The following is a 27,465-nucleotide window of genomic DNA, read 5'->3' as shown; positions in this document are numbered from 1 at the left end:
TCCTCAAACTAGTCGCAGCCTACAAAGCCTTTATCCACAATTAAATGGAGTACTGCTTTCCCCAATGAGATGACACACCCACATCACATCTGTCTCTTCTTGGATTCTATGGAATCTACAGCTCTCGACATTATTGGCACATGCACATGCCATATGATGAGGCAGAAGCACAAGGACTACTGCTTTCACATCAAAGAAAGGATAATGGACTCTCCCACTGTCACCACAACATCCCACTGTCAATATGTTATTATCTTGCACTGTCACTTCTCTCTTTCATGAGCCTAGATTTTGGAAACACAAAAATGTATTGTTGCATGGAATGGGTGGGGGAAGAGGGGAGAGGGGAGGGAATCCATAGATTGTGTGAAGAATACGTCTGTGTGCTGGATAGGGTGGAAGTACTTCTCCATTAAGGGTCTGGCAGGAGGGTAGTTTGCATGTAATGTGTGCACTGATGGGGGCAGTGATTGTAAACAATATAGCAGAATTGGGTAAGGTTGTATTGGGTAAAACCTCCTGTACAGGTGAGGCCTGGTGGAGGACCGTGACACCTGACATGGCAAGGCACCGCAAAGCACTATGGGCTTATAATGCACAGCATAACGGGCCGTTGAACAGAGCTCTGCTTTATGGTGGAACACGTTAACGGGGGGATGCCCCCAAAGGGTGGAACGGCCCAAAAGATGGTGCCACCCACAGGCAGCAGGTGGCCAAATGGATGAAGTTGGTCTTAGGATGGTAAAAGCCATGTTCACACACGTACATGGAATAAGATATCTCGTCTCTCTGCTTCGTCGCTCTGGAGGGAAGGACCACTAAAATGAATTTGTCCAAATAATGACTTTATCCACAAAAGAGTTGCAGCTTAATGCAGAACAACCCTGGAGATATCGTAAAGTTAAATCGCCCGTGAAATAAACATTGCAGATAATCTGCCATCTTCTGCCTGCTCGGCTGTGCACGCGTCAAGTGGTACATCGGTTCGGGGTTTGCGCAAACGTTATAACTTTTTTTAAAAAACGTCCGTTTATAACAAGATTTGCTTTGATTCCCTGTCGAGAACCTCGCGAAACCTCCGAAATATAGACAAAGATCTGGCAGACGCTATGGATAGGCATTCCCCTGGGGGACAGGGTGTGAGGTCTAGCAGTGAGTGCATTAAATCATGCAGCTCAATGAAGCTGGTTTATTTTGGCACGTTCCTAAATATTTTGTTTACTCAATATAATTCTCCAAACAGTACAAAAGGATATGTTTAATGCTTTGGAAATTTCACATTTTCTTGTGTATCCATGGAGAAAGAGGAAATATGGCCTTACTTGCTTAAAGTAAATAGGTGTATCAGCTTAGTTATAAGACTCGTTATTTCTTTCAATTATCAGATTTCACAACAGATTTCGACACTTATTTAGTCCGGACGATATCCGATCCTCAACACCAAAATAATATTTCCATGATATCCTTTAATTAGTCCGTAAGAGTACATCGTGGAAAATCATGTCGTATGATACATGAAATCGCTCCAAGCTTTTAATTTGAAAACTATAGTACTTACAAAAGCGATGTATACAGCGATCCGAGCGATGATGAACAGGAATTCAATGATATGAGTGAGGAAAGTGAGAAAAAAAAACTTCATCGTTAAAAAATCGTTGCGGCCTGTTCCAAGTCAAGGCATTATTGAGCAGGCTAAAAACATGGCAGCTTCAGAGAAAACAAAATTTACTGAGGCAATGCTGTGCCGCTCATGCAGTGCCCCATATATTCAGGCAGGGATTTGGAATTTTGCCAGGATATCCACGATAACTTATCCCGTGCTCGTAAAATATGCCGTGAGATCTTTAGCAGATGAGACATGCAGTTTGACATCCATCTTTCGGATGGTGCACAAATTGATGCATCTCCTTGTCTGACAGTTTATAGCTGGGTCAAAGTTTGAACCCAGGCTTGGCAGTGCAGAGGTGAGTCTGCACACCTCATAGCTATCCCGCCAGTCAATATAATTATGCAAATGCCGTTCATAAAACTGGCTACTATCAATAAATTGAGGCAGTTTATGCACACGTACAAAACAGGGAACCCACCATTTTGTCATTTTAGGGACGGAAGGGGTTTTGGAAAAAAATGAACAATAAATTTGATCCATGATATTTTTTCTGTTCAAACGTTTACCTCCTGTCAGCTGTCAGAAATAGCTGTCAGAAGAGGCAATAAATATTGTCGACACAAGAAGAGAGTTGAAAATCAACGGCGCATCAAGAGAGGACATTAAGCGGCTAAATGCCAACTTCCGACAAACTAGAAAAGACAGAGAGAAATATTTCAGAGGCATGCATGGAGATAAATATAGCATCAGAGATGGGGAATCCCCTGCCATTGAATGAAAAAGGTCATACATATTCCAGATAATGAGGGAGGTGAATTGGAAACAAGACACCATTTGGTCATCATCTCGAAAAAGTTCCCCAGGGGTGAGGAACGTAGTAACCAAAAATAATTGAAATCAGATAAGCTGTTTTCCATTTATTACAAAAAACATTTTTTTCAAGATGGCCACCCTAGTCGGCCATCTTGGATCCGGCCATGCCCAAAATCAATAGGGTTCTTCCTTTTCAGGTGGTACATGTGTGACCCAAATTTCAAATCGATATGGCGAACAGTTTATGAGTTATCGCACTCACAGATATAAATGTTGACACCCGGACGGACGGACAGCCCGACGGACAGCCGGACGACCCGGGTGACAACAATATTCCCCTTCCGCCACGCGGTGGGGGATAAAAAGTGATAAAAGAGCGGGAAAGACAAGAGATCTCGAAAAATATATATATATATATATATATATATATATATATATATATATATATATATATATATATATATATATATATATATATATATATATGAGATATCACAGGAATGTTAAGGTCTAGGACAGTGTTTCTCAACCAGGGTTCCGCAAGACGGTGCTAGGGGTTCCGCGAGAAACAGTAATAAATAGGCAAATGTATTTTTGAGTAGTTTTTGTTTGATTTAATATTCGTAATTTTACTATACACGTACGGCATATTGTTGGAAACGCCTTGGTTATTATAATAGAGGCTTCAACCTCTTATATTATTTACAATTATAACAACCATAGGGAATGTATTTAACGATGTCTATATGGCACCAGTGTGAAACCGCCCTCACTGGTTAGTGGACGTCCTGTACGCGGCGGATTCGTGTATCATTGAGTGACTGACTCAAGTACGGGACGCACGCACGGTGTCCATCTATCTTCTCTGTGCTTCCTAGCGCGAAGTCTCTTTCTCCAGGTTAGTTCTTCTGTTTACCTTTATTGCTTCAGCTTTATTTGTTTCAGTTTTGTTGATCAAGTTACATGAGGTGTTTTTTTTTTAATGAAAAAAGATTTTTTTTTTTTTTTTGTGAATTAAAACCTCGGTGTGAGGTCTCATAAACGAGCAGTATGTTTTTTTTTTCATTGCCAATAAATTTGACAGAAAGGGGGTCATTTTTTCCTTAAACCAGGTATCCGAAAAAAAATATTATATTTACCACGTGAACTACGATAAAAATATAAAAGAGCTGGATATTAATAATTTTTATGCAGGGGTTCCCTGAGATATGAAAACTATTTCAAGGGTTCCACAAGGGTAAAAAGGTTGAGAAACTCTGGTCTAGGATCAGGGTTCTTAAAAGTAGAACAGGAAAAGATCTGACAGAAGAAATGCAGGTGAAAGAAATATGGAAGGAATATCCCAAAACACAACACAAACAGAGAGCAATATGATGGCAACCTTTGAAGAAAGAGAACATTAACAAGAACCAATAGTGATCGAATGTGAGTTATGTAGAGCCCAAAAAGGAGCTGGCAAATGGAAAAGCACCAGATTCCGATGGAATTTCAAAATAAATCTTTAAGGCAATTGGGGTGGTGGCAATCAGAATTTTAACAGCTATCTGCTCACAGATCTAGAAGAAGATTGTATGATCCACCCTAGAAGATCGAGAAGATCCACCCTAAGTCTGAAAGGGTGGAAACAGTCAGTCTACATATCATTGCCAAAGAAAGGGGAAGCAAGAGAATGTTCAAATAACTGAACTATTGCATTGATTTCACATGCAAGTAAGATATTACTAAAGATCATTAAACACAGAATAGAAGACTTCATGAAGCGAGAAATGTTCGGTGAGCAAGCAAGTTTCAGAAAAGGAAGAGGTACGAGAGATCAAATCTGAAGTGGATCATGGAAAAAGCAAAGAAATATCAAAGGAAGGTGTGTCCATATTTTATAGATAATCGTAAAGCCTTCGATTATGTTGATCATGATTCGACGTGGATTATGCCGAGAGAAATGGGGATGTCGGAGGATCTGATATGTCTGATAAGCCTGTACATTAAATAAGAACCGACAGCAAGAACAGAGTGTGGAGAGACAAAATAGTAGAGTAAATTTGTGGTTTGACCCCAAAAAAATTGATACAAAAGGTTTTTCAACGGTTTTGGGTAGGTTTTGACCTCCAAAATAACATACTAAAAATCTACTCAAATCCACCTACCGGAAAGGGCCTATTTTCAAGATGGCGTCCAAAATGGCCCCCAAAATGGCCGCCATGGGCATAAAATTGCTACTAAATTGTCAATAAATACCGTGCATGTGTGATATATGTGTCGATTTCTATGTGTTGGCGGTCAACAAATCCAATGATATCATTTTCAAAGTTGATCAGTGATGGAAAAGCCTTAAATTCAAGATGGCGTCCAAAATGGCCCCCCAAAATGGCCACCATGGGCATAAATTTGCTACTAAATTGTCAATAAATGCTGTGCTTGTGTGATGTATGTGTCGATTTCTATGTTTTGGAGGTCAACAAATCACCTGATATCATTTTCAGAGTTGACTAGTGATGGTAAGGCCTTAAATCCAAGATGGCGTCGAAAATGCCCCCCCCCCCCCAAATGGCCACCATGGGTGTGTACTTGTTTTAAAACAGGCAATAAATGGACTACATTTGTAGTGTGTGTTTATTCCTATGTTTTGGAGGTCATGCCCAATCCTTCAAATAGTGTCTACCTGAAAAGTTGTCCCGTGTGTAGTGATCAGAATTAATTGACCATCTTGTGCATAACATAAGTAAAAATATGCTTTGGTAATTTAGAAAGTAATAAATTAATCGGCTCTCACAATGATTACCATTTCGTCTAGAACGTACTTTCAATTAAAATGCCTTCAAGTTAGGGTAAATCGAAAACATCAACGGAAGTTCGTTCATTGAAGTAGCATTTACCAGAGATAAACTATGTTTCCTCTTCGTCCTCCGATACTGTCTTGTTGAAAGGATTTTCGCAGGTATCAAGTTGACAGGGTCCGCAGACGCTGTGGCATGGCAGACCGTATCCCCTACAGCTACAGCGACTTGTTCTACAGCCAGTTGTGCAGTTGCATCGGATCATCTTCAACAACTTTTCTGGAGCAGCGTCCTTGTCTGACAAGACTGGAACTAGTTTATTGTCCTCCAGTTTCCAACCCCAGTCTGTTGCCTTCAAGTTTCTGTTCCTCCCCATCCAGACCATAATCTGATAGTATACTCTCAGAGAGTGAAACCTTGTTGAAGACGCTGTTGGTGGCAGACGTTCTGGGGTGACAAACGACTTAGCTGAAGCCAGTTTCTTGAACAAAGACATTATATCGCAACTTGGCGAGGGAATCACAGTGATGTCCTCCAAATAATACTTACATGGCATTGTTGCCGTTTTCCACGACCATGTCTCTTGTTTGGTTGGGGACAAGGAAGGTGTTTGCACAAGTCTTGATTGCTGAAGCCCCTTTGCCAGTTTCTGAAATGCTGACTTTTTTCCAATTCCAAATACTCGAGATGTCGAGTCACACCCAGTGAAGGCATGAAGGAAGAGAAGATGTGAGCATAGCTCTTCACCCAATGATACTTTCAGCTGGTTGATATTGTGCACCTTCCAGTTCCTGGATGAATTGTCAGAACGAAAATACAGTTCTTTGCTGTCGACGCTAGCGTAATGCAATAATAGCACCAACAGATCTGTATCTTCTCCAATCAGGGTAGTTGATTGTTGGTATGACGATGTCACTGCCGCTTTTACTATGTCTACATCGCATCCCCTGGTGCATGAATTACGTTCAAGCCAATTTTCTTCATTTCCTCACTGATGAGGTTGATGAGCTGTTGCTTGTTGGAGCTCCTGGACAGGAACTCATCCTTTTTGCCAGAGAATTCTGTTCCAGGTATGAAGCTGACTTCGGGATGAACAATATGGCCACGGCGCTTGTGTGTATTGTCCTTAATAGATGGTCCATCATCATAACCATCAAAAACGACTGTTGCTTTTCCATAGTGACGAATAGTGAAGTGAGCATACGACTTGGCTATCACATTGAAACTGTCCCCGGCTGTCCATGACAAACGATGCAGCAAGGAGCCACCATCAAGAACATAGTGCTCAGTTTGGGGAACAGAGTCAGACACGGTATCATTTGACACTTTGGCAGAATGGTCTCTGATAGCTTGAACTAATTGAGGTTTGTCAGCCTTTCTGAAAATACCTATACCCTCAAACAGGGCAGGGGGAAATGGGCTCAGCTCATAGCCCATGACATCTTCCAATGAAATGTCTCCTGTTTTTGACACAACAAGAAATCTTTGAAAGAGTAGAGCAGGGTCAATTGCTCTGTCTGGACCAAGTTTGACTGAAGATACATCTCCAAGTGTTTTGGCTCTGTCTTTTCGTTTGAAGGAAGATGTGAAAGCGGGTTTATTGACCATACTTTCCATAATCTTCTCTCCAACAGACTTATGCTCGTGGACATTCACATCCGACGCGGCCACCACTCCAGTCACAACATTTCTTAGTGAGGGATCTGGAGAAAACGGAGAGCATTCACTGAGTTTTGAACTGATTTTGGCTAGGTCAGAAGCATCTCTTTCCATCCTTGCGCCACTAGATTCCTTGTGTTGTTCACTAGTCGTGTACAAAAGATCAGTGAATTCCTGCATCGCACTGTTATATTCCGACGTGACCGGCATTGACATTGTCCATAGAGACCGTTGTTCTTCACCCATCCCACTTCCGCGTGTTAGGCCACCAGTGCTCTTCAGGGATCTCATCAAGGTCTGTTCGATGACAAGATCAGGGCTTAGACCCGCCCAGAACTTCTTACGCCATCCATTTTGGACGCCATCTTGGATTTAAGGCTTTCCCATCACTGATCAACTTTGAAAATTATTTCAATAGATTTGTTGACCTCCGAAACATAGAAATTGACACAAAAATCGCAAATATAGGCCAACTAGTGCCCATTCTATGGCAATTTAAGCCCATGGCGCCCATTTTGGACGCCATCTTGAATATAGGCCCTTTCCGGTAGGTGGATTTGAGTAGATTTTTAGTATGTTATTTTGGAGGTCAAACCCTACCCAAAACCATTACAAAACCTTTTGTATCAATTTTTTGGGGGTAAGGCTATTTTTTGTTGTAGATTTACCTGACTAAATGGTTTGGAATTGTAAAAGGGGTTTGACAGGGGTGAATTTCCTCCCCTTACTTAGTCAATCTGTATAGTCAATAGATCATGAGGAAATAAGACTTGGATGATATAGAGGCTGGAGTCAGGATTGGAGGAAGATGCATCAACAACCTGAGAAACAACCTGAGGTATAACAACCTGAGGTATAACAACCTGAGGTACAGTGCCTTGAGAAAGTATTCACACCCCTCGACTTTTGTTACATTTTGTTGTGTTACAGCTTGACTTCAAAATGGATTAAATTTAAATTTTTTGTCACCGATCGACACTAAGTACTCCACAATGACAAAGTAAAAACATGTTTTCAGAAATTTTTACAAATCAATTAAAAATGAAAAGCTGAAATGTCTTGCATCAACAAGTATTCAACCCCCCTTCCTCTCACACTCCAAACTGAGCTCAGGTGTATCTTATTTCCTTTTATCATCCTTGAGATGTCTCAACAACTTGATTGGAGTCCATCTGTGGCTAATTCAATCGAATGGACATGATTTAGAAAGAAACACACCTTTCTCCATCAGGTCCCACAGTTGACAGTGCATGTCAGAGCAGAAACTCCACCATGAAGTCCAAGAAACTGTCTGAGATAGAATTGTGAAGAAGCATCAATCTTGGGAAGGGTATAAAACAATTTCTAGTATTGAAAGTTCCCAAGAGAACAGTGAGCCCCATCATTATGAAATGGAAAGAATATGGAACTACCCAGACTCTTCCCAGAGCTGGCCGTCCAACCAAACTGAGCAACTGGACAAGAAGGACCTTGGTCAGGGAAGTGACCAAGAACCCAATTACCACTCTGACAGAGCTACAGAGTTCCTTGGCTGAGATAGCAGAACCTGCCAGAAGGACAACAATCTCTGCAACACCTCTCAAATCTAAGCTTTTTTGGAGAGTGGCCAGACAGAAGCCACTACTGAGAAAAGAGCACATGAGAGCATGCCTGGAGTTTGTAAAAAGGCATGTGAAAGACTCTGATAGCATGAGGCAAAATATTGTGTGGTCTGATGAGACGAAAATATAACTCTTTGACCTGAATGCAAAGTGCAACATCTTGCAGAAACCGAACACAACTCATCACCCATCTGACGAAATCCCGACCATCAAGCATGGTGGTGGCAGCATCAGGCTATAGGGATGCTTTTCAGCAGCAGGGACTGGGAGCCTTGTAAGGACAGAAGGAACAATGAATGGAGCCAAATATAGGCAAATCCTTGAGGAGAACCTGCTTCAGAATAGAAACGACCTTCGACTTCGGTGAAGATTGGATTGACGGTTCCGTTTCTTGAGCGATGGTTCCACTTCAGGGTATCTGCTGACTTTCTCAAAGATAAGTTTTCCAGTCGTTTTTGTCGTGTTTTTACTGCCATTTGGTTATCTCTGTGTTTACTGTTTGTTTCTACTTTGGTCTTGTGTTAAAACATGCTAATTGTTGAGTTTTCGTCGTCTTTTCATATCGGGTTTCCTTGAGGCCAACCCTTCTTCCCATTTGTGTTCATGATCGTATTTATTGTATTTTTCTCCTTATTACCATCAGTTTTTTTATTTTCCCCTCCCTAAACTGCTGACACCGCACATGAAAAGGCAGAATGCCTAAACTCAGTGTTGGCCTCTAAATCTTGTGTCCGAAACCCATCGCTTTCTGTACCCACTTACCCGGTCAAACCCAGCTGTCCCTCGACTCTGTGTCCTTTTGTTCAAACAAAGTGGAGAGCTTGCTGTCAAATCTTGACTCAGATACTGCAACCGATCCAGAAGGCATCAGCCCACGTGTCCTAAAAAGCTGCTCCTCTGATATTGCTCACCCTCTCTCTGTTATATTCACCCTCTCATTTGTTCAAGGTCATCTGCCATCTGGTTGGAAATCAGCAAACATTACCGCTTTGCATAAAAAAAATGTGCAAAAACAGATCTCTGCAACGACAGACAAATCAGCCTTCTCCCAATGATCGGCAAGGTGATGGATTCCATCATCGCTTCAGACATTAAATCCTTCATCTTCTCCAATGACTTGATTTCCGATCATCAATTTGGTTTCAGACCAGGTCAGTCTACCCTGGATATGCTGCTTCTGCTCTCCCAACAATGGATGGAGATCCTCAATGCCGGACGTGAAATCAGAGCAATATCCCTTGATATATCGCGTGCTTTTGACACGGTCTGGGACCTTGACCTGCTCACCAAACTCTATTCCTATGGTATCCAAGGCCATCTCCACTCATGGCTCACAGACATCCTCTCCGGTCGCAGACAACGTGTGGCCCTAAATGGAGTTCTCTCATCCCCTCTTCCTGTCCAGGCTGGAGTTGCTCAAGGCAGCATTCTGGGCCCTGTTCCTTTTCTGGTTTTCATCAATGATCTCTCCGACTCTCTGGAAAATCCTCTATCTCACTGCTGATGACTTCACCCTCTGCCTACCATCTGTCATCCCTCAGACAGGCAAGCAGCAGCTTCTTCGCTCTCTGCAGATCTGGATAAAATCACAAACTGGTCCAACACATGGAACATGTCATTCAATCCTGACAAATCTCACACTCTCACTATGTCTCTCCGAAAAGACCGTTTGGAACCCCCCCCCTCTACGTTCCAACAATCCTCTGGAAGAAGTCCTTTCATTCAAGCTTCTGGGTCTCACCATCTGCCATGATCTTTCCTGGGAAAGCCACATTTCCAACCTTGCCTCCAAAGCTCGTCGCCGACTGGGGCATCCTCTGTCGTGCAAAGTCTTTCCTCCGCCCACCTGAGCTGCTATCCACATACAAAGCTTTCGTCCACAGCCTGTTGGAGTATTGCTCTCCCCTCTGGGCTGGTGCTCGTGCCTCTCACCTTTCTCGGCTTCACACTGCGTAAACCAAGGCATTTACGATCATTGACATCTCCCGCGGTGAGGCTGAGTCTTTGGGCCTCTCACTCTCTCACCACAGGCAGGTCGGTGGTCTTTCTGTCTTCTACCGTCTCCTATCCGGTCTCACCCACCCCCACCCCCTGCTCCATCTGTGATATGTTCCCCCCATATTTCCGCAGGGCGCTCAAGGTCCGCCAGCAACCCCCTCTGGTAAAACTACCAAAATCATGAATCACTGCTCACCTTCACTCTTTCATTCCTCTTTTTTCATGCCTTTGGAATAAACTCCCACACTCTCTTCAATCCCATTCTTCCCTCCAGGTCTTCAAAACAGCTGTTCACCACCACCTCTTATCTTCCCCCATCCAAAACCACAATCTTTTCTACCCCCCGTTAATCCACCCCATCCCTCTACCTTCCACAGATCTCCAAATGTCTCTGTTCCCCACTGTTTTGTCCTTCCCTCTCCCGCCACTCTAGTCTCCTGCCCTCCTTGTTGTGAGTTGTCTGTTAGCTCTCATTCGGGCCTTGACAATGTTTACAAAAAAAACTCAGTTAATTGGTTTAAGTTACGTAGCTGATAGCTGCTATGATATCTGTCTGCAGGTATCAAGTGGTGAAGTTTGGAATATGGAAGCAATCTCGTGAAATAACAATGAAGTTGTTCACGACTCTTCTCAAGTGACTCCAGACCACAGCCGTGCAAAGCATCCAAGTAGCTGCAGAAGTTTGGGCCAAGGATAAATCTGCAAGCCCTTTTCTAAACAAATTCAACAGCATTGCAATGCTGCTTTGTAACTCCGCTCGACCACACAGGAGCTCCATATTCCAATATGGGGCGTACAAAAGATGTGAAAATGGTTACGAGATCATTACTTGTGGGGGGGGGAGTGGTATTTTGACGTCTGAATCATGTGTAAATGACTGTGAGCTCTTTTAAGAACAGAACTGAAATGTGCATCCCATTTCAAATCTGCCTGGGTGAAGATATCCAACAGTTTAATGATATCACAATTTTGCATTGCAACATCATTGAACGACAGGTTAGAAGGAGGTGGTTTGTTTCAAGTAAAACAGTTGTCAACAATCGCACACTTGCTTAGGTTGAGACATCCCATTCTCTGCAGAACAGTTTTGGAGTTGTTCAAGAACAGCTGGCAATCAAGATTCAGTGTGAGTACTACGCTTTTAAATAAATGTAAGGTCATCAACATATTTGAAGCAGTGAATACCGATGGCTTTTTTGCTGTGTCCAGTTGGGACATAAGGTCCCAACTTTGTCCCCTGGAGAACTACGGCATTCATGTGTTCAATCAGAGACCTTGTCAGTGTACTTAACACACTGTTCACAATTTGAAATAAAGTCACTTATCCAAGAAACAAGAGATGAATCAACTCCCATTTGTAGGAATTTTGAAACAGCGACCGTGTGATCAAAATAATCGAAAGCTTTCGAAAAATCTGTAAGCATCATCGACAAAATTGATCCTGGTATTTCTGCATGCTCATGAAGTGTGCGCAGGATATCAATCAGACATTGTGAAGTTGATATACCTTTCATGTATCCAAGCTGTTTGGGGTCAACGTTCTGTTTCATTGCTTCCATCGTTCACTGTGCTATGAAGTGTTCTGCAATTTTTGAGAAGTGGGCAGTTCGAGCAACTGTCTGTTGTTTGTATGCCGCATTAATTATGTCCGTCAGAGGCCTGGCTTGTTCATAAGAGGACTGGCGGATCAGTCTGGCAGAGATGTTGTCAGGACCGCTTCCTTTGCGAGATTCGATTTTTTTTCAAATTATTGATAGACCTCCCATGGCTGGACTTGACAGATCGGAAGGGATAGCAAATACGCTGGGAGTAAGGAGGGGTTCAGCGGTTGTAAATCTTCTCCAACAGATGCAAAGTAAGAACATATTGCATCAGAAATAGCTTGGTGATTTGATTGCTTGATATTCTCAACTGCAACATAGTGATGTGAGTTACTGCGAGCAGTAGTCGTTACATGAATCTTGCAATTCCATGCTGCCGGGTTTTAACGTTTTAAATGTTTTACCTTGGAAGTATAGTAATTTCACTTTGCTGCCTTTATATCACGTATGACCTTATTGCAATAACATCTCCATCATGGACATTTTCCACTGAGGTGGAAAACATGCTGATGAGTTTGTACAAGGGTCTTTATCAACGGTGTTATCATGCTTTATCTTGCTGATGTTGGTGAACAAATTGTTGTGGAAAGTGTTTGTCGATCGCCTGATAGAGCGTGTGATAAAACAAGTTGCACTTGTTATTCACATTCTCAGTAGATAAGACCTCAGATCAGTCGTAATTGCTCAACCATGCTCCGAAATCCTGTGCATCACTCTCTTTCATAAGTCTTAAAACTCATTTGTGAAGAGTTCCAACACAGAAGGGGGGATCGTGGTATTACAATAACACACTAATGATCACTGAGTCCCAAGCATGAAATCATCTCAACCGGATTCATTACAATCTTGTCCAGAGTAGTCTCATTGCGAGTGAGCTCGTTGACTGTCTGCACCATTGAGTCTGAAAGTAAAGTGAAAAGTTCAAGTCGATTGAAGTTGCCAAGAATGGCGATTCCAGTATCCGGCTGCAAAGTGAGGATCTGATCTATTGTCACGCGAAGGTGATCTAACAGCTCGCTTGCTAATGGACTCTTTCGAGGATAATAGACAGCGCAGATGACTAAGCTCACTGTGGATCATGGCAGACGAGGAGGTTGGACCCTCATCCAAATCACTTCGAGATTTTCAGGGACTGAAAGATTAAGAGGTATAACTTTGAGGTGAAGCTTGGTGTGAATGGAAACACCTCCTCCTCTTCGCTCAGTCCTTGGCACAAAAACAATTTGAAGCCTGGAATAGTTAATAAGTCCACAGGTTGATCAGGAGAAAACCAAGTTTCAGTAATAGATGCAAGGTCAAGACTGTTTTGGTTCATGATCAGGCTTTATTCATCAACCTTGCTGTTGCGGGACCGATGATCTTGAATTGCATAATAACATTGAAGGTAGACACGGGTGGTGATATTGACCAGTCAGTCTCACAATTGTTATATTAATAAGGATCTTGTACCAAAACTACCCCGAAGGATCGTGTCTAGCGTGGTTCCCGATGATAGTCAATATTGGACGCTTGATATGGCTTCCAGCTCTGCGTCCTCACTTTCGTTTACTACCTCACGTCCATATAAGTGCACGAAGCAAAATTCCACATTCTCAGACAGGATAAAGAATGTGGTTGGGTTGGAGTTGAACCTCGTCCAGATGTAGGAGTTTAATTTTCCCAGCACTGTACACAATCATACCACGTAGTTACTGCATCTCTACACAGCCAAGGCGTTCCATCTGCAATGGGGATCGTCTTCACTGCAAGATCTGCGAGAGCCCGAGAACACCTCGTCCAGGCCAGCAGGAAAACAAGCAGGAGGGATAGCTCGCCATGGAACAGCTCGCCGCAGAACCGCTTGCCACAGAACCAGGTAAAAAAAGACATGCTATCGCTTAATGTGCAGCGGCCTTCACACTGCTGCCACTCAGCAGGGGGTAGAGCATCACCTGTGGTCAAGTGATTCTCGTCCTGCTTACAGGGGAATTCACTCATTGCGTTCCTCCAAGCCCATTTCTCAGTATACTGCAGTTAGAGCAGAGAGTGGTGGCCTCTTGACGGAGGAGTCCGAAGTGAAGGCCCACTGGGCCAGTTACTTTGAGCAGCTGTACCAGGCTGATCCATCAACTGTCGAGTTGGATGTCAGGGGTGTTCCTGTCCCTATTGCTGACCCTCAAATCAACTGTGATCAACCTTCGTTTGTGGAAACACAGAATGCAGTGAACCGGTTGAAATGGGGTAAAGCTCCTGGGATCTGGGGCATCCATGCTGAACTTCTCAAAGCTGGTGGAACTGCTGTACTCATGTCGTTGCATGCAGTTCTGTCCTCTGCCTGGAACACAGGCATGATCACAACTAACTGAAAGATGGGCCTTGTTGGCCGACCCTCTCTGGAAAGGGAAGGGTGATCGCCAGGACTGCAACAACTACCGAGGGTTGACGCTGCACTCTGTGCCGGGCAAGGTCTTCGCTCGGATAATTATTGATAGGGTTCGCCACCATCTGCTAGAGCACCAGCGACCAGAGCAGTCAGGCTTTACACCAAAGAGGTCAACGATTGACCGTACCGTTGCTTTTTGGGTTCTCATCGAACGCAGACGAGAGTTTTGGCAGGGGCTGCTTACAGCCTATGTTGATCTCTGTCAAGCATTTGATTCAGTGAATCAGGATGCTCTCTGGATGATTCTTGGTCTTCGTGGGGTGTGACCAAAACTGATCCATCTGATGTCTGAACTATACTCTGGTACTGAGAGTGCTGTGAGATGTGGTGGTACCATCTCTGACTTATCTTCAGTTGTTACTGGAGTTAGTCAGGGGATTGTACTGGCCCCCACAATTTTCAGCGCTTGTATGGACTGGATTCTGAGGAGGATGTCGGAGAGATCAAGCTGCGGTGTATTGTTTGGGAAGGTCAATATCTCTGACCTTGATTTCGCAGATGATGCAGTCATCTTTGCGGAGACTCTGGATGTCCTTTTGGGGGCCCGCGAGGTGCTGAATGCGGAGTCAGAGCTGCTGGGATTACAGGTTTCCTGGGTCAAAACTAAGAGCAAGGCTTTCAATGCCATCCTGGATGCTGCTATCTTGTCTGTACCTGTTTGTGGCGAAGCTGTTGAGGTCACGGAGAGATTCACTTGACTTGGCAGTGATATTCATGTCTCTGCTGGCTGTGAGTCAGAGGTCAATAGACGTCTGGGTCGGGCCTGGGGAGTCATGGATTCACTGGATCGTGGAGTGTGTCGCTGCTGGCACCTGTGCGGGAGAACGAAAGTCTGAGTCATCTGGTCCTTGGTGCTTCCAGTTCTAGGGATGTAAGACTTGGACTCTGACCAGGGATCTGAGATGGCGACTTAATTCCGTTGGTACCATGACTCTTTGGGGAATCCTGGGCTATTGCTGGTGGGACTTTGTGTTCAACGAGGGGTTGCTGAGAGAGACTCAAACGAGATTTGTTACGTGTGTAGTCCGTGAGCGTCAGCTGAGGCTGTATGGACATGTGACTCGTTTTCCTGATGCTCATCCTGCTCACCAGATTCTCTCAGCGAGGGAGCCTCATGAGTGGAGGAGGCCAATGGGTCAACCACGTGCCTCGTGGTTGCAGCAAGTTGATCAGCATCTCAAGAAGATGGGGATTTGCCAGGCATCTACCTGGGGGATGGTCAGATGGAGGCACCTGGAGTACCGGCGTAAAGTGGACACAGCGACGTGCTGCTCTGGCGCATGATCCCATACCTGACCTGACCGCATACTTTTGGCCATGTCATATATGTAGTGGGGCATTTATATCCGACACATTTGTCATCATTTTGGCAGGAAACATTAAGGGCATGACATATTTCGCCCCCCCCCCCCACGCTGTTGCAGTTGATGCCTTAAAGTTTTGAATGATGGAACACCCTGACCTACAGACAGGAATTCACCTGCATGTATCGAACAGTTGAAGGCAAAAATCACTGCAACCATCCACACTATTGCTCAAGACACATTGCATGCAGTAATGAACAATATGTTGCTGCATGAATGCAACAATTCCAATCAGACCAATTTGTCAGATGGGATTTTGAAGTAGCTGTGTTATGTCTCAGCATAATCTCCAATTTACGTGCTTTACAACATGCAATACATAGTATTTATGAAGTTTATTAATTTTTTACAGCACTAATTAATGTGTCCAATAAAAATACCCCCGAGCGGGAATGCCGGTCATCTCTGCCAGAGGTCGAAAGTAACTCTGCGCCAGACTGGAATAGGTGCAGTTCATAAAGTACGTACGCTCTACTTCCGGGTTTCAAAACCACCCACCCCCCTCTGTATGCAGGCGAGTGACCACCCACCCACCCACCTCATACATCGCTAATCGCTTGCAAAGCCAGCAGTTCCTTATGAACCGATGTTTGTAAGTCATGACAATGCAGTCCCTAGCGGTGTAATTTACCTTTTTCTTTTAATATCACAGCACGTCATTTATGAAAATAAAAGTACAAATTGACATTCAAAACAATGTTAATGTCATAAATGAAAGTAAGTGTGCATATAAACTTGTGTTCCATTGTTTTAGTTAAATCTGACAAAAGCTTCAAATGTAATATTTGTCTCGGAGAGTTCCGGTTCTCCAGTTAATACTTTTATTTTTGTATGTACTTTATGAACGGCCCATACGGGGAATCAGAGCGAAGTTTGAAGGGCTATAAAATCGGAACGAGAGCAAATTTCAAAAAAATGGCTCGTGTTTTTCTCGATAATAGTCCGTAGTATCTGAATCACTAATAACATTTGATCTCTCTTGATAAATGAGGGAGGAGATACGATTTGAAATCGATGATTTTTGCAACTTTGACAGCCTCGTGACGTTGACCTCGACCTTGGACGACCTTGAAAGTTATATCGTTGTGCATGTCTCATCGACCTCTATCCATTCCACTATTGGTTATTTGTCTCCACTCGGTTTGATTGTGGACGTACGGACGGACGGACAGACTTTGAGACTGTTATTTTTATGTCATCTCTACTGAGATGATAGAGATGACCTAAAAATGCCCCACCCTGTCTCTCTCTCTCTCTCTCTCTCTCTCTCTCTCTCTCTCTCTCTCTCTATATATATATATATATATATATATATATATATATATATATATATATATATATATATATATATATATATATATATATATATATTTTTTTTTTTTTTTTTTTTTTTTTTTTTTTTTTAATCTTTTATTATTATTTTTTTTATATATATAGACATTTATTATTATTTTTTTTTTTAGTCACTGACCGGCACACGCACTCACTCACTCACTCGCTGACTTAAATGTCACGTACTTTTTAAGTATGCTAGAAAGTTAAAATTTGGCATGCTGATGTAACTGGAAGCCACGATTCAAGGGGGAAAAAAATCACAAAACTGTCCGTAAATGAAAATATCTGCAAACAAAAGTGAGAAACTGCCAACTGCATATCTGACTCGGTCCTAGTTATATGTCCAGGAACCTAAACATCCACAACAGAGGAATATTTGGCTGATAGTATAGTGGGCGATTATAAATGATAAATGTTCAGTGTGCACTCAACAAAAGACTGAGGAAGATGTATGTAGAGATTGGGAGGTGAGGGACAGGGGGAGGGAGGACTGCGTCTTGTCCCACCTCTCCCGATGGAGGCATCTTGCCCTCCTTTACTCTATATTTCACCATCCAATAGCTAGCACACATACTGTGAGATCTCATATGCTCACCATCTCCCAAGTCCTATCCCCACCCCCTCCTCCGACTAAAAAAAAAACCTGATTCGCTCTTTCATGAGGATATTTTAGTCTCTCAACTGGACAACTATTTCTTTACCAATGTGCAGGCATTTTTCAGTGTGGAGAAGCCCAAAGGGATTCTGTAATTTTTGATAAAAACAAATTCAGAAAAGGTTGACAAATCAGGTTTGCCAAAGTCTGATTTTTTTGTTAAATCTTCACCAAAGTGCTTGTAATTGAGGAGTTGTTAATGTACCGTTGCATTGCCCCAATCCATCCATTGGGACCATCCTCTGTGCAGAGCGTTGATGCTGCCTAAGCAGTCTCCTTGGTTATTGGGCACAATGCTGGATGGATCACCACTCCGACACAGGATACCAGCAAGCTGGCACTCATTTTGCCGACCTCAGAAGGATGACAGGCAGAGTCAACCCCACCTGCTATTAACTGAACAGCCAAGTGGGATTTGAACTCAGGATCCTGGGATCCTAAGCCCACCACCCGAACCACTAAGCCAACACCAGGCATATTTCCCCAATGATTGCATAAATTTGTCACCTTAAACATTCGTTTAGAAAAACAAACTGTGGGGCAAGACTCATTGGGAAGTGGGGACCTTGTTTTTTTTTTTTTCTCGTTTCTTCAAAATATTTAATGAAATAATAATTCCCCTTCAGAAAAATCCTGTTGCAGCCAATCGTTATATATGGGTTTTGTAACTAAAATTCCAACATTACCGGTGCGTAGTACCAAAGCTTCGTTGATCAGTCTTCAAGCCACGTCAGTGCCCCCGGGCCCCCAGACCCTGAATAATGGGTGTGAGTGAGCTTGACTTTTTACTTCAACATTTGGGAACCTCTGACCGAAATTATCCTGCATAATTGCATGAACATAAGTATGCTCCCTCCAAAATAGCAAATGCCAAAGCAGTTAACACGTCACGCTGCAACATACCTGGCTTGAGCTTGGCTTGGGAAGGGTTTTCCGCGCTCGGTTGATACGTGGAGTTTCTGCAGTGCACGACGATTCTGTCATGGTGTTGTTGCCTTCAACACCTGGCCATTTTCCTCCAGAGATACCTTGACCTCCTTTATGTGTGGGAGATCCATACACCGAGCCTGATCCGGTCAAAACTGCAGGACCTACAGCCACAATATGGCATAATTAATTGCACATTGTTTAATGAACAGATAAAATATTAATAGAGAGTTTACATTTTGGGTAGTTTGATAGAGAAGATGGGTGCAGAGATAGCGGACTTACCTTTGAGTTGGCAAGTCTGGGTTTGATTCCTCACCTGACTGAAAACTGTTGGAACGATGCTTCGCAGGAAGGACACTGCATCATGAAGTGTGCTGTCCATCAGATGGACATTACTCTGGTGTCTAATCTGCTAGCATCGGTGGTGGACATTAAAGATCCCACAGGTGTCTTTCACAGCGAGTTGGTCAATTATAGCCGACACCCAGTCCAAATTCCAACTTCCTGTCCTCCTCACTCTAGTTGAACAACAGGTGTGACCAGCTTGTTTGCGAAAGATTTGGGTTGATCTACCACCTGTGGCTAAACCCACAAGGCAGGATTAATTTAGGCCAATAAACAAACAGTAATAAAACAAATATGTATATTTTGGCCGTTTACGTTAACATTTGTATTGCAATCCCAAAATTTAGACAACAGCTGCATGCGATGTGTGAAAACAAGCAAGATTGGAGCCCACCTTGAGGTTTGGTAACGTTTAGTGACATCTTGGCCCGACTAGAAGGGGGTGACAAAGTCTTGGCACCATGACCTGGAATTACAGTTCCTGCCATCCAAGGAGGAGACATCGTCTCTCCTGAAACAGTCCCTGTGGAGACGAGCACAGACTGAGGTACCTCGGTCGAAGATGAGGTGAACGACTCGGGCTGTACTAGTGTTGTTACTGTTGTTGTTACTGTTGTTGCCATTGCTGCTGCCGCTGCCGCCGTTATGAGGGTAGTTGTCAACGTTGCTGCTTTCGTGGTGGGCAAGTCTTTCACACCATGTTGAAGGTTGTGGGCGTGTAATGGCTTGTTCGACTTCATACGCTCAGTGTCTCCAAACAGTGAATCCTCTGTGTGATGATTTATTTCAGATACATCCATGTTGTTGGAAAATTCATCGCACAACTTTCCTAGACACAAAAAGAAAGCACGTATTCAGCATGGCTGTTCTCAAGCAAACTTTCAATTCCATCTGATAAAGATATCTCGAGGCAATACTGGAGGCAGAGGGTGATTATTGATATCACTGTCTGAAAGCCTTTTGAAATATCTCTTCCAGAAGAACAATCCAATTACGTGTCCAACCAACCAATGTTGGATAATACTAAGTTAAACATAAATTGTACATCATTTAACTCAAGTAATTAATTGAAGTACATGATATTAACGAGAATTAAAGAAGGTGAGTTGAAATGTGCACAACAACCAACGCATTTAAGTCATTACTTGTTCGCAAGGACAACCGAACACAACCTCACAATTCAAATGTCTGGGATTTCATGGCATACCCTGACTTGTGTCCCGGATGGTAGCATGCTGCTTTGATCCTCCTAATCCCATAACACCTCGAGTATCAGCCTCCATTAAAGCCTGGAAGGAAACAAGCAAACAAAATAGAGAGAAGACATGAAGCAACAGGAACGTTCCTCAAAATGGGAAAACAAAGAAGGTATGCCATTTAAACAGACAACCAAACGAGGACAAGTCCTTCTTGTGATGGTGAACCGTCCTCATTTGGGCATAAGTGAAACCATTATCCAGCTGCAGTCCAGCAAGATGGATTGTTCTTCAACTGTAGCGAGGAATTCCAGAAATGCACTTAAACTGCATCTGCTGTAACAGGCAAATTACACCTACCGATGGAACTACGGTAACCCGTCTACACCATAATATAAACTTTTAACGCGTTGGGAACATGGGAATGAAACACAGATCCCTGTCAAGACGTGAGCATTTGACAGAGCAAATCTGAAATGGGCCACTGCCAATTGGGGCAAAGACTGCATTGTTCTGATTTCACTTTGGAAGCACTTCAGGAATGTGGCTGTCACGTCTGTTCGGTGACATGTGCAACCCTAAAACGCACCGTACGGACACAAATATTTTTCATCGGTAACGTGCAAACCCCTATCGTCAAATCAGTCAGCGTGCTCCCAGATCACCCTGCGCATGATGTTCGCCTTTCATCAACTACTGACGTGTCCAAATATCCATGGGGCATCTCACAACACATCCTCCACTCAAACCTTCGGATCCATAAAACTGAAATGATACCACATTTGTTTAGAATATTCCAACTGAGGCCAAAAAGACAAAAAACCTGAAATGTGAGAAATCAGATATGGTGGTAGGTGTTCATTCCATTGGGTCTGGAGACAGGATTGTTGGTGTTGACATCTATTTCACAGTAAAAGTCCCTGTCTTTGTAGAGACAGTGCAGATAAAAACCGAACCTTCGTCGGACCACGTTCACCTCCGATGTGCTTACCGACACAATGAGCAAATGGAAAATGAAAAAAGAAATCTCCTTTTACTGTAATTTGTCATGAATGCCACGGGGCACTCGTACATCTGTGCGGGTTATGCAATCGAATTCCTGCAACGTGCATCCATTTCTCAGATATACTTTCCAATTCCATTGTCATTTTAAAAAAACAAAAAAACAATTGGCATACTTTGCTGCAAGGGTTATGCAAAAGGACAATGAAATTTCAACAAATGACGTGAGAAGAGCTTTTAAAAAAAAAATCCTGGTTCAGTTCATCCAAACTTCCGAGACAGTTCAGCAATACCCTGCTGGCCTTTCTGCTGACAGCAATCCTGTAAAAACCAGGACCCACAACATTGAGGAAGGTATGTTATAGTTGGACGTTAGGCAAGGATGTACGACCCCCGTAAAAACCAAAATCTGCTGAGCTCTTTGCCATTGTATACATTTTGCTAAAATGAAGCATCTACAAATAAACCCAACTCCTGTCACAAATTACCTACAACGCATTTGCAGCATCAAAGAGGAGAAATTTTAGGCCATGTATTATGTTCACTCCACATATGAATCGCAAATAATTTCCAGAAATTGAGAGAAAAAGTCGATTTCTAAGTACCATAAGACCCCCCCCCCCCCCACAACCAACTCCAAATATGCCATGTCATGGACCACAACCAAGCCTAGGGACCTCACAATTTGGAACGTGGCCGCAGATCGATAGTCATTAAGTCTCTCAACAGTCCTCGAATGCGTAATGGGCTGGCAGGATAGCCGAGAGGTACGCACACTAGCCTCTGAGCTATCTAGCCTGGGATTGAATCTCAGTCCAGCTATAAACTGTCAGCCGAGTGTTTCACAGGCAAGGTGATTTATCGATGCGTGTGCCGTCCCTCAGATGGATGTTAAATTGGGAGTCCCGTCTGCCGGTGTTAATTCGTGGGCATTAAAGATCTCACGGTGTCCTTCGCGAAGAGCAGGCGAGTTATCGCCGGCACCTTGAACAAAATCTAACTTCCTGCTCTGGCCTACAGGGGGCATCAGTGGCGTAGCCACACCTTTGCAAGAACTGATGCAAACCAGCAGACATGGGCATGTTTTAATCCTTGTAAGCTGGAATGCTGAAATTAGTTGTTGAAACATCCTTCGATTCCAAATTTGAGCATCGGTGGTCGAGTCGTTCCCAAGATCAAGATATGACCTTTCAATGGTGGCTGTATTGTTGACTCTGGCCCTCACTCCCCCACTTAAAACGGTCATACCTCGGAATCTATATGAGCTTGGAAGGTAAATGAGACAATTTCAGAAAACTTTGAAGATGTTTTCAAGAACATATTTTGAAGACTGTTGGGATTGACCTTCAGCCTGACCACACAATTAGTTGGGTATGATCAATTTGTAAGTTGTTTCTGTCAAAGAAGCCCACACATCAACTCATCATTCCCTTAGAATATAACAGAGGGCAGGCAAACACACGCGAAGGAATTACCTTTTGATTCTCAATTGGTGGCTGAAGTCATTTTTTTTGTATACATCGGCAAGACTCGTGGAACAGCTAGTACTAGTACACTGAACAGATCAGGACACAACAGGACAAAAAGAACAGCAGAGAGAGGGGGGAAACACCAGCAGCAGAGTTGAAAGCCAAGATCGAGGCAGACTTGGACAAACAGACTTGGTGTGGGGAGGAATGGGGGGCAGGAGATGATGCATGGGGTGGACAAAATGGATACAGAAGGAAACTCTCAGGAGGGAAACAGGAAATTTGGAAGGGGGAGGGATAGGGGTGGGGTGGGTCACGAGGGTGTAAAAGATCATGGACATCAACATCAAAGCTAGTGCTGCTGAAGGAAAGGTAAGATTCAGTCACCTGTGGATGGGAACTGTACACACACTCATACAAACAGGTTGGCAATCAACATCAGGCCCTTCACAATGCAAACTGTTGTCTGATGTATGTTCTCCCTGTCGCTGTTGTGAGGTTCATTCTGGTGAGAATGTCATCGATTGGTACAGTGAGAACGTCTAGGTTTTAGGTGTGCTAGTGAAGAACTTGTCCTTGAGGACGGGTCAATGCTTCCAGAATTCCGGATGGGATAACTGCCCCAGAAATAACGCATGTCAGTATGACTTATAATACCAGCTCTCACTGGGAGTAGAAGCATGTCCAACATATTTACATCGAGAGAATTGGCGTACTCCCCCAACTCTGAACCCCCTGGGACGATGATTGTTTTTTACCAATTAAAACCTCAGACACACACCTGAGTACAACCACCAGTTTTGAACTCATTCAATCCAGCGGTTCAGGAGAGCATAGAAGTCAAATAAGCAAACGCACAATTAACCTGACGCTTATCGAATTATAGTCCTTTTAGGATTGACCTTCGGTATGAAGCCAATGATGGTGAAGGTCCATGTGAGTGGAGATAATACAGTGTGATCCCCTCGTCCCGATCTGCTCTAAGGATGCACCTTGACCGCCAGAAGTTGCCATGTTTGCAAGTAAGAAAATCTTTCACTTCTTTAAATGGAAAGTTCTTTTCTTTATAAGACATTTGTAGACCTTTGGATCAGATGACGAGCATACTCTGATAACAACACTGTTCCTGGATGTTGGTATGAAGCTGTGAAGCTTCTGCATGCCCGAGATAGCTTTGGCAACAGTAAAATGGTTGGTAAGGGATTTTTCTTCTTCTCCCGTGTGGTCAGCACATGTGACAGTCAAACAACACAGATAAGATGCTGATCTTGGCCCATTCAAAGAACTGCCATGCAGTCATAATCTGAAATAATGTGGAATCACTTCCCCCCCCCCCCAGCAACAGCATGATACTTACTTTCCATTGTCTTATTGATTACATCCAATTTCTCTTTGCAATATTTACATTTGTGAGAGCTCCTTCCTCAAAAGCGGTCTTTCACCAATTTAGAGACAGTATTTTGCTCCTCTGCCTCAGTCTTAATGGACTATTCAAAGACTTCAATCATATCACCAACATCTTTGGTAGATGGCCCAGCTTCTTCCTCAATATATGTACAGTTCTGTTTTGGTTTCAGTTTCAACTTTTTATGACATGAAACGCACACCTTTCCCCCCCTCACCCCCCCCCCCCCCCGAGTTGACAGGTGCAGATCTGGATAGTCTGTGGCAGCATACTTTTGGAAGTTACGGAGAGCTTCGGTCTTGTTGTGGTTCTATTTAACTATAAAGGGTCACAGCACCCATTTTGACAGGACAATATTGTTGGAAACTGATCTGATGGAAAAGAAAGTGAACTTGTGGCAATATTAAGAGGAAGAAGCTTTTTTCTTCGTTAAATGTTAATATGAAGGCTTCTGTGACAGAAAAAGTATTTTTTTTTAAATGATCATTCGTGAACATGTGTGAGATCAAGTCAAAGGTCAGACTTCAGGGTTTTTGGTCCTCAGGGTCCTCAAAAGTAGTTTGGAATGGTTCCCTCTGAAAGTGCAGCTTCTAAGCTTTCAAGCTAAATAGATTCTGAGACGTAACAAGTTGAAGTGGAAAAGTGAAAGGCCGGAGCCAACAATGCAACCATTTTTGAAAGGTCGTATCTTGGGACCAACTTTACAAACGATGCTAAAATTTGGCACACGCGCACACGCACGCATACACACATTTTTCATAAATATTGCATAAGTGAGACTAAAACTGCTGTTTCCTGGGGTTTTTTGTGAAATTATTATGAGGCTCATGGAGAAGCTTGTACATAAATAACATACAGAAAGACATTAGTAGATATCAGTGAACTTTCCCATTTACATGATTTTTTTTTGTGTGTACCAAGAGAGTCAAGGCCCGTGAAGAACCAGAACACAGAATGGATCAGGAGGCAACACAACAAAACCAAAAACAGAAAGAGAAGGGGGAAATAGCAACAGTAGGGTGGAGGGAGAAAATAGATTGAGACGGACAAACAAGGGATGCGGGTAAGGATGGGGGGTAGCAGAGAATGCAGGGGATAGATAAGATCAGGAAGGAAAAAACGAGAAATTTGGGGGAGGCATGGTTTAACAGAGGAAGAAAAGATCATGGATTGGGGACGATCTGAGATGATGGGGAACAGGCTGTCTTGAAGACCGAGAGGGAAGAGTGAGATTGAAGAGAATGTGGAAGTTGATTCCACAGGCAGAAAAAAAGAGGAACAAATGAGTAGAGGTGAAAAGTGGTTCTGGATTTTGGGAGTTTCATGAGAAAGGGTTGGCTGATGGCTCACGTGTGCCCTGCAGATGTCTGAGGGGAGAGGGAGTGGGCAGGTGGGGGGGTGAACCAAAGCATGGGGATGGTAGAAGGTGTAAGACTAGAGAGGAGACGGAAGAAGACAAAGAGATCACCAACCTGTCTGCGATGGCAAAAGTGACAGGCCCGTAGACTCAGCTTCATCGCGGGAGATTTCAATGACCTTAAAGGCCTTGATTTCCACGGCGTCAAACTGAGCAAGGCGTGAAGCAAGGACACCAGACTAGAGGGGAGAGCAGTGCTCTATCAAACTGCAGATGAAGGCCTTGCAGGTGGCTAAGAGTTCAGCTGTGCCAAGGAGGACTATGCACGATGAAGGATGCCCAGTCGGCAACTGGCTTTGGAGGCCAATTTTGAAATGTGGTTTGTCCCAGAAAGATCATTGCTGAGAGTGAGACCCAAGAGTTTGAGTGACTGAACTTCTTTGAGAGGGTTGTTAAGAAAGTTTATGGGAAGATTTGCCATATGGTCCCTCACAGAAGGTGAGCGTGAGTGTGTGGGATTTCTCAGGATTAGAACACATATTCCAACAGTTTGACCCGCTAGTGATTTTGTCAAGGTCTGAATACAGGGAAGGGGCTGTCGCCTGTCTGTCTGAAGGATGAAGGATGTCACGGCAGAGGGTGGAGTCTATCAGCAAAGAGATAAAGAGGATTGACCAGTCAGAGAGATCATTCATGAAGAATGGGAATTGGACTGGGCCGAGAACGTTGTCTCGGGCAATCCAGCCCTTACAGTGAGAGGAGATGAAAGGATTCTGTTGAGTCACAGATTGGTGATGACAGTAGAGGAAGTCAGGAAGCCAATACAGGAATTGGCCTTGGATGCTGTCGGCAGAGAGTTTGGAGAGCAAGTCGGGATACCAGACTGTAATGAAAGCCTGGGATATGTCGAGAGAGATGGCTCTGATCTCATGTCTGACATTGAGTGAGTCCATCCATTCTTGGGAAAGTAGGAGCAGCATGTTCAAAATGGAGTGACCTGGTCTGAATCTGAGTTGGTTATCTGAGATGAGGTCAGTGGAGAAAAGGAATGATCTTATGTCAACTGCTATAATGATTTCCTTGACCTTGCTGGTTATCTGAGATGAGGTCATTGGAGAAAAGGAATGATTTCACGTCAACTGCTATAATGATTTCCGTGACCTTACTGATGACTGGAAGTCAGAGATTCGGCATTCTTGATCGATAGTGTGACTCCGCCACCAGGATCGGGTTCAGCTCGATCAAACCCAAGGAGACAATAGCCACGGAGAGACACCAAAGAGTGAGTGGTATCCTGTGGGAGGAAGGATTCTGTTCAACAGATGATGCCCAGTTTATTGGCAATGGTCTGGATTGAGAGATCTTTCAGGTTGGAGAGGAGGCCTCAGATGTTTGAAGTTCACAGAGTTAGGGACAGGGGAGGAGGAGCTGCTGGTTGGGTGCAGGAATGTGGAAAAGAGCAAGGAGAGGGAGTGGGGCTGGGGTGAAGCTGGGGGAGGGGAGTGTGGGACTGGAGCAAGGCTGGGAGGGTGTGGGGCTGGGGTGAAGCTGGAGTGGTCCAGGGGTTGGGGTGAAGCTGGGAGGAGGAGGATCAGGAGAGAAATTGAGAAGGGGTTGTGGGGAAGAAACCTTGAAGAAGAGAGACGGGGAGAGGAAGCCGAGAGGGGACAATATGAGGGGGAAGCAGAGATGGGATGGGACGAGTGGGGAAGCAGATGCAGAGGAGAGTAATGATATGGAGGGGTTTGACACTATGAATAGACGTGAAGGGGAATTGATTGCCGTGGACTCCTCAGGATTCCCAAACTGGATAAACAGCGACAGGCTTTATGTGTGGGGTGGTAAAAATGTTTTCCATTCAAGACACAGAGGAAAATGGGGCTGTGTATATGAGGGGAGGCTGGATGAACCAAGAGTTGATGAGTGAAAA

General features: G+C 43.7%; 1 protein-coding gene across 8 annotated transcripts in view; it reads right to left on the bottom strand.

Moving 5' to 3' along the window:
* Positions 1-27,465, bottom strand: part of LOC147026687 (histone-lysine N-methyltransferase EHMT2-like) — a 189,557-nt gene that overhangs the window by 150,281 nt on the left and 11,811 nt on the right. For all 8 annotated transcript variants that reach the window (XM_085882392.1, XM_085882393.1, XM_085882394.1 and 5 more), the window contains exons 2-4: positions 20,314-20,395; positions 19,501-19,935; positions 18,735-18,922 (exon numbers count right to left, since the gene is read on the bottom strand). In XM_085882392.1, the coding sequence (XP_085738518.1) occupies positions 18,735-18,922; positions 19,501-19,935; positions 20,314-20,395 (705 nt within the window). The remainder of the gene's footprint in view (positions 1-18,734; positions 18,923-19,500; positions 19,936-20,313; positions 20,396-27,465) is intronic.

This window comes from Eptatretus burgeri, chromosome 5, assembly GCF_056783735.1.
Source record: "Eptatretus burgeri isolate ZD-2024b chromosome 5, Ebu_testis_v1, whole genome shotgun sequence".
NCBI classification, from domain to species: Eukaryota; Metazoa; Chordata; class Myxini; order Myxiniformes; family Myxinidae; genus Eptatretus; species Eptatretus burgeri.
Note: the sequence above shows the minus strand (reverse complement) of the source record. Positions and strands in the feature narration are given on the sequence as shown.